Source organism: Numenius arquata, chromosome 7 (assembly GCF_964106895.1).
Source record: "Numenius arquata chromosome 7, bNumArq3.hap1.1, whole genome shotgun sequence".
Lineage (NCBI taxonomy): Eukaryota > Metazoa > Chordata > Aves > Charadriiformes > Scolopacidae > Numenius > Numenius arquata.
This window is the reverse complement of record NC_133582.1, coordinates 44,307,700-44,315,890: the sequence shown is the minus strand read 5'-3', so window position 1 is coordinate 44,315,890 and position 8,191 is coordinate 44,307,700. Positions and strand designations below refer to the sequence as shown.

At 37.5% G+C, this 8,191-nt stretch overlaps 1 protein-coding gene across 1 annotated transcript in view; it reads right to left on the bottom strand.

Moving 5' to 3' along the window:
• Positions 1–3,417: 3,417 nt before the first annotated feature.
• The window catches only part of TOPAZ1 (testis and ovary specific TOPAZ 1), a 36,613-nt gene continuing 31,839 nt past the window's right edge, over positions 3,418–8,191 (bottom strand). The window contains 4 exon segments of the mRNA XM_074150878.1: positions 3,418–3,700; positions 4,997–5,180; positions 6,170–6,373; positions 7,335–7,499. Coding sequence (XP_074006979.1) covers positions 3,418–3,700; positions 4,997–5,180; positions 6,170–6,373; positions 7,335–7,499 — 836 coding nt within the window.

Sequence of the window (8,191 nt, the reverse complement as noted above, 5' to 3'; positions counted from 1 at the left end):
TGACCGATTTCACACATTCTTAACCTCCTCCTGCAGCGTATCATACTCTAGATTCTTGTAGTGGTTACGAGATACTAAACTCTCAACATCTACTCTGCCATTTCCCTATCCTCACGCATACCTAAGAATATTAATTGCAGGGATCTGAACGGAATTAAATGATTTAATGACAATACTCACACACACATATTTTGCATACTTGATATAAAGAATAAAAAACATTTATTAACATCTTAACAACTCCTCCAAAGTGATCCCCTTAATTGCCCTTTACAATACATCGTAAAACTACCACGCTTCTATTTCCAGCTTCTCACCTCCATCTCCGATGTGTGTTAAGAAACTATCAAAACTATCAATGCTTTGAAATAAAGTGGTGGTTAAGTCTTCCGAACAGCATCGTTCTGTTTTAGTTACAAGAAACTGTCCGTACCTAACAAAAGTAACCTTTCCAAGAGCATACCTTGTAATCAGTGAAAACTGGAGAAAGATTCTCACAACGGGAATTTCTCATGTTTCTAACAACACACTGAAGGAGCACAGCCCTGTCTAGACCTAGCTACTGAGCACAGTGCAGGAAAGGGTTTTTGCACATTTCTCTGTGTCTCTCTGCAAACAGGTAAACGTGTATTTTATTTCCCATATGAAAAATGAAATATATTGAACGAGTTGCTTAATCTCAAACACCGAAGTCCATTCAGCTACTAAGAAACAGTAACATACCTGGGGAAAAAAAAATAAATGGATATTATCTACTAAGTGGCTGGCTCTGCAAACTGCATTGTCTCTGTTGTGCTTAACTTTCTTCTTTAGTACATTTTCTCATCTTTCCAGGCTTGTTTCCATTCCACATTGGGATTTTTGTCCTGTTTAGCCCATGGAACTTTTGTCACCAAAACGGTACTGAGAATGTTGCTCAAGAAACCCTTCTGGCATTTTGATACTCATCAAAATGACCAGATTTGTATGGTATTTCAAGCGGACCCAGACAGTACAAAAACGTGAAATACAGGACTCTAACAATAAAGTTGTTTAAATTGCCTACTGGTTTATCATGGTGATAGGGAGAAACGCTATCGACAGAAACACCAGATGCACTAGTTGTAACAAAACTTGTGAGCAATGATGTGGGGAGCTTGCTTTGTTAATATAAAACATGACTGAGATCGCATCCTATCAGCTGAAGATGACACTCAGGGGATGGAGCCAAAACATTGCACAAATTTTACACAGTTCCAAGTTAAGCTAGAAGGTCAATGATTAACCTCTGCCTGAAAAATAAAGCAACATTTGGATTTTTTTTTCTGGGGATGATCTAAGTGAAAATTCAAGGTTGCTTATAATGGAAAAAATAATGCTGTCACTAGAACATCCCACGCTTTGAAGGCATACAGATTACCAAGAGAATTTTGTCCTTCTGCGTCTCTCAAACACAGTATTAGCCACATCTGGTACCGCTTACAGAAATGTGGGATTTAGCCGAGGTTCAGATAGCCTCTGTCTAATTCCAAGGAAGATTAAGCTACAAAGGATCTTACAAAAAGTAATTAGCAAAAATGACTAAGTTTCTCACTGCCAGTTTTAGTTTGTTGAAACCTTCCAAAATTGCTCTTGCCACTAATGCTGGAGTGGCTGGAAGAGTATCAGTTCAGATCCCTCATCTGAAACCTGACCACTTCTTATCCAGTCTTTCAGCTACTGGGAAACGGAAGCAGCAGAATCCTACTGGATTTGACCAGGTGGATGGCCTTACAAACAGCAGAGCCATCTTAGTGAATACCAAGTGGTGGAAATCAAAGACTGTTTGAGTTATTGCCAACTCTTCTTCAAGAGAAATTTCGAGGCAAGAGGCTTTTAAAGAAATGCCATCTGATTGTTAGTACTGAACGTACCATTTTTTAGAAGGAAAGCAGATGAGATCCCTACAGAAGAATGATACCCTGCACAAACGCAAGAACCTCTATCCTTGCATTTTTCTGCACAGGTGGCACAGCAGGAAGGCAGCGATCGTGGTGGTCATTAGATTAAATCCTCTCTCTTCCAGCAGTAACTCTCCAGAGTGGATGAGCAGTGGTACTGAAAAGCACCAGGATATGACCTTGTAGAGGGTCAAGAATCAACAGATTAATCGATCTGATTAGTGGCATGGACCTCAAGTCTAGCGTGGCAACTCCCCCAAACCAAAAAACACTGACACCCCTCCACAACCATCCATCGCGAAGATCATGATGGCTTTCATGATTAAGAGGCATGAAGGACACCTGCAAGAATGCAGCTGGAATGGGGAAGAGACTCATGCTGTCCCAAAAGAGGGAAAGATTTTTCAAACATTGAAGGCTTACATCTCCACCTTGATCTCGCTTATGATAGAATAGCCTTAAAAAAACCCCATGAACTTCTATACCCAAGAGAGCAGAAACTGCCTGCACAAAAAGCTCTAAAGGGGGTGGAGAGCAGGACCAAAAGAGCTGTATTATTGGCATGTTTGTGAAGGTGGGGAGCTCAGGCTCAGTATCAACATTGACAGAGGTCCTACTGATTTGCCACGAGAGTTTTTCAATATGAAATGTTTGGTCCTTCTTACTCAGGCTGCAGATCAGTAGATGAAGTGTGTCTTAAGCAACTAATGCTCCGAATCTGATTCAGGATTTGCAGATGGAAAAAAAGAATTCCTGAAGAAGCAGGAATGCTAGAAACAGTTTGGTAGAAGCCTACATCTCATCTTGCAGTTGGCAGAAACTAAAAAATGGAGAAAACCTCTTCCCTTTAAGAGCACAATCAATGGAGAAAGCAAGTTTTCCTTTTCAGTGGAAGTATGTTTATACACAAATGTGAGGCCATATACAAGTTATTATCAAGACACAACTAAACCTTCAGCTGTGAGCAATTTGTGTAAACTCTCTCGGCTCTGTGAAGGAAGGTATCCCAAGTTAGGCATGCCTCAAGTCATTCTGAAGCTGTTTTATTCTCAATGCTTTTTACTGAGTTTTTGGAGTCAGGAAATTAAGATCTAAAGGGGCACACAGATGGGATAATATCCTCACTAGATACTGTGAGGAAGACAAATCTACAGACTATGAAGCTACGTGGAAAACGTTTCACTCAAGAACAGTAGATACACTCAAGTCAATGCACTTATGTACTATCACCCGCTAGGAGAAGAGTACAGGTAGTGCTAGATTCTCTGTAAAAAAGGAGAATGTAGGTTCTGAAGCTGCAGCTTCCTCATTATCCAATCGTGCCATTACAAAACATCTCTGTAAGTCAGTGTGACAAGCTATATAGTTAGGGAAAAAAAAATTACTCGTTCTGTGCTACTTTCTGCATTATCATCAATATAAGTATTTAAAAACACAAGTTTGAAGCCTTGCTGTAAATCAGTAAGGCACAGTCTGAACCCAGTGGGAACTGCCTTTATTAATTTGCATTATTTTCAACAATGATTGCTTTAACCATTACAAACCAAAAGTCTTTACTATTTAATGACTACCGAAACAGCCAGACCTTCCCAGCCCATTTCATATTCTCCTGAAGCCACTTTAGAGCAGATGTAAGCTCCAAGCTGTAAACTTCTTCCATATTAACATTCATTGTCATATGCTTAAGAAAGAGCTTTGGATCCGATAAACGAGCCGCCAGGATCAGCCTCTCCACTGCTGCTTGATAGTCACTGTTACCCTGAACTGTCTGATCTTCACATCTGTAAGTGAATTTTCACAAATGCGAAATTAGGTACCACACAGGCCCTGCGTCACTTGCCTGACTCTTTATATAGGCAAAGAGATTACAAAAAAAATTAAAATAATGTCTTGTGTTCACTTCACTTATAATAGATTATGTTAATTTCTAGACAAATTTTAGCTGATTATTCTGAAGAATTAAAAAAGTTTGAAAATACATATTTTTAACATATTTTACAGTAATGAAAAGTGATAGGATTTAATGCCAGTGCAAAGTAGGTCTGCAATATTTAAAGCATGTTTCATGAAGAAATGTTCAACTCCAGGCTGGAAAATTCAGTAAAGGAATGTAAACCATTTTATGAACTGGATATAGCAAGAATTCATGTACATGCTTGAATCCAAAAGGATTAGTCATTTTTGACATGTAATCACTTTTGGAATAAGGATGGGTCTTAATGATGTTTCTGCAAGAGCAGAATCTACTTTCTAAGCAAACAAGCAGAGGTACAATGGCATATACATGAAAACAAGAGATAAAAAACTTCTCATTTATCAAAAGAACAAAATTAAGACAAGTATTCCTTGGGAAGGGCAGAGAGGAAGGAAGACAGAGTACTCAAGTTTGAGATGCCCTTGTTCATCCTTCTTAACAAATGTAGCTTTTCTATGCAGTTTCACATTTTGACGCTGAGCCAGTCAATCTCAGAGAAAATGGGGTCTTGAAAAATAAATTATAGGTGTAATCTAGTGACAGTGGTTGGTGGCTTATGGACAAAAGGAAAAAGCAAAAAACTACATTTTTATCTGAAGGTATTAAGTCTCACAGAAAGGGGGAAAATATCTAGCAAATTTGAGATATCCCCTATAAAGTGAATCAAGTAAAACGGCTTTGTGCACTTTCCAAAAAACAGCCAAGAATTGTTAGAGTTGCTTTTTGAAAGGAGTAATGTTTTGACTGTGCCCTTCTACTCCACTGCTTAACCACAACACAAGAATCCATACACCAAGATATCAAGCTATCCTGTTTGTGGAAATACAGTACATTTAAGTGTGGTAAACACGTCCAGTTAGAGAACACAGGCCAATATCACTCCAGAACAATTACTTTTCTGCTACACACATGTAAAAATAATAATAATAATAATAAAACCCCTCTAAACATTTACTGTTCTATAACTAGTTTAGAAACAAGGATTAAAACCAAGTTTAAAACCATGCATTCTCTTTCCCAGCCAATGGAAAGTAAGATCTCTCATTAATTACATGATCACATGGATAAATACAATCAAAATGGTACACAAGTGAAAACAAACCTTTTCAGTATTATTTGAAGAGTCTGACTAATAGCCATTGGACTTTGAATAACACTGGCATTTGAAACAAGAAATATTTCAATGGCCAACAGCATCTCAACCTCAGACAGGGAAGATGGAATCATCAAAATTCTGTGATATAAATTTCCCTGCAGTGGTGGGTAGCAACCCAATGACAAAGCACCTGAAAGTAAATGCAGAAATGTAAGGAATTAGGATTCCCAATACCGAACATAGTCCTGTTTTCTTTGTTATGTGGCTAAGAATGTGGACACCCCCCTTTCCCCCAACCTCTTAATGGATTTCATTATTTCACCTGTGAAATAGCCTGATTTGAGAACACAGCAAATAGTATTCACTCATAATATTCACTGTGGTAAAATGTTATTTTTATCAATGAATATCATCAGCGATGATTAAAAAGCTCTGTCAGAAACCTGGGGACTCCAAGTGTGTAATAATGCAGTACAATTTAGGACAGATCAGATAGAAGCTTTATTAACTATGATTACAGCGAGAGGACATTTTAACAGCATCTCCCCCTTTGCTCCCCTTTCCTCTGCCAAGTGATCCCAGGAACCCAACCCGTACAGCGTTTCAGAGAAAAAAAAAATCCGTTTGATTTGACGGAATCAAACAGTAAATTATGTGACAATCTGGAGAGATAGGTGGACCCTATCAGAGTGGCACACCCAGCATTATCTTAGCTGAGAAGTGGGGAGTTGAAAACAATCACAGACTGTTAGCTTTTAGTTGAAAGGAATTCCCTTTAGGAGAAACTTCTTAGCCAGACCTCTCAAATCTTAAATATTAATACTTTTACCACCACAGTTCTTAACAGAAATGTAAAGACATCTAATTTGTCTAGATAAAAAAGTGAAGATGATGCACTTTTTAACCATTTCAGGGTTCACATTTCTGAAATGCTGAAATAGAACGTAAAAAATTAATGTTATTATTATATCTACTTCATGCCAGGTAGCATGCACTGATTTGTATTTTCAACTGTCACTACTTCCCAATAAACATTTTGGTTACAAATAAATTCCTGATAGTGACACAGGAAGTACTGTTTTCTTCTTACGAAGTATATTTTCCCAACACACTGAGCTGTTATGAGCATATATTATCTAAAGAACATAAGGGAATGATATTGTTTAAGAAGCAACTTACTTTTGTAATAGGTCCTAGCTTTAGACCACAAAGAACTTCTTCCCAAAGCTGTGATTAATCCTCTAAGTAGAAAAATATCAATCGCTATATTTTTTGAAAGCATGAAGTCTACTGCAGAAGATGAGACCCCAAGGTTCTTGCTCTCAAAACAGGCGTTTATCAGCTTGTTAAAAAGGCAGCTGTACTGAGAAACATCTACAGTATCTGAAATGAAGAATATTAACTACTAAATTAAGTGAAATGCAAATCTAATCGAAGCATCGCTTCTCAATCAGTACCTAAATCAGGATTCTTGCTTCTAACAGCAAAATGGAACAAGGTTGAGATCACTTACAGCAATGCTTTATTCATCGTAAGTCTTTTCATACAGATAGTTCATTCACATTGTGAAAGAGAAGTGTTAAGCTCCAAGTGATAATTTGCTGCCAAAACCAACAGGGTCAGATAAAAATATATTCAATTGCCCAAGCCTATAAATACAATCCTCACCTGATGTCTCGGACTTAAAATTTCCACCAATAAAAAAATCACCTTTGTGCTTCAAGTTCCACCTCATGCCTCAAAGGACTAGATCCTTTTAAGATTCTCCAAGTAGGTGGTCTTCCAACTAAGCTCTCCTAATGCACCTAAAAGCACACACTGGCAATAAGAGTGCGACCTACACAGGAATCAGCTGAGGTTTCCTCAGTGGATCCTAAGTAACTACACATCTCCTCTTGAAGTACACACACAAAATTTTTCAGACAAATTGAGCCCAAAAGAGCATTTGGTTCTTAACATGGTATGTAAAAGAAGCCCAAGTTAGCTAGCTCAGTAACAGAAAAAACCAATGCATTAATCTGAAGACAAAATGAACCACCTCAACTATTTTATCTTATTGTACAGACTGTGTATGATCCTTAAAAATTTAGTGGATCTTTCCTGTTTCCGGAGCCAATTTGAAAAAGAGGACAGGTATATAAACTCTGTGCGTGGAGTGGCAACAGCAGCAGAGTATAATATATATTCTAAATGACCCTACACTCTTTGGAAAAAATAAAAAAAACGAGCTTGTCTAAAACCATCTTACTTCAACAAATTTTAGCTGGAAAACAAACAAAAAGAACAGTACAGAGTCATCTGTTAAATTTTTAGCTCTTAACACAGTACCTTTTTCTTTACTTACCAGCATGATTTTGAAAACCTGGTAAGTTCTGCAGAACTTCAAATGCCTGCCTGTATAAACTCTTCCCTAGGTATTTGTCCACTAGTGTACACAGCAGATTATGTCGATTGAGGATGTCTGTTTTATCGCAGGGCCACAATGGTGCATTTGTAGTCCACTCTGACTCTGTGGCAAACAACAATGCAGTGTTATTTCTATGAACTGAAACTGCTGGACGCTGAGACTTTTGGCCATTAAGAATATACTGTAAACTGTAGCAGAAAATAAATTTCAGAATTTCACAGAAAATGCAGTTCTAGTTATTAATAATTCATTCCTTATCACCAATACCTCTCTGAACCTTTGTACTGTAAATAACCCCTTTTACTAAACATCGTGGTAGTAAATGGACTGTCAGTGGCATATATAAGCATGCATATAAATATGTATATATCTATGTACATGTACAAAATTGAATAGCAAATTTTAGATCCTCAATATCACTTTATAGAACACCTTCTATTCTTGTTTATACTTCTCAGTTGCTTCTCTTTTCAGCAGATGAGAATTCCAAAAAGCCAGTAATTATGCGTTATTTACTTGCAAAATATGGTACTATTCTAAAGCTATTTTACTAAATGTTGATACTGTGAGGGGTAAAGAAACTATGCAACAAACCAAGCCTGAAAATTTTTTGACACTGAATGTCACCTGGCTCAAAGGAAATCTGCATGAGGCAGAGTCACTTTCTAAGATGCACCCCTCCCTTATTAGAGTAGGCTTTTGAGTAGAATGGTGTTGATAGCAGACTACTGAAAACTTTTCTGAAAAAAACCTGGTATTAGCCATAATATCTCTTATACGTATCAAGAAGAGTA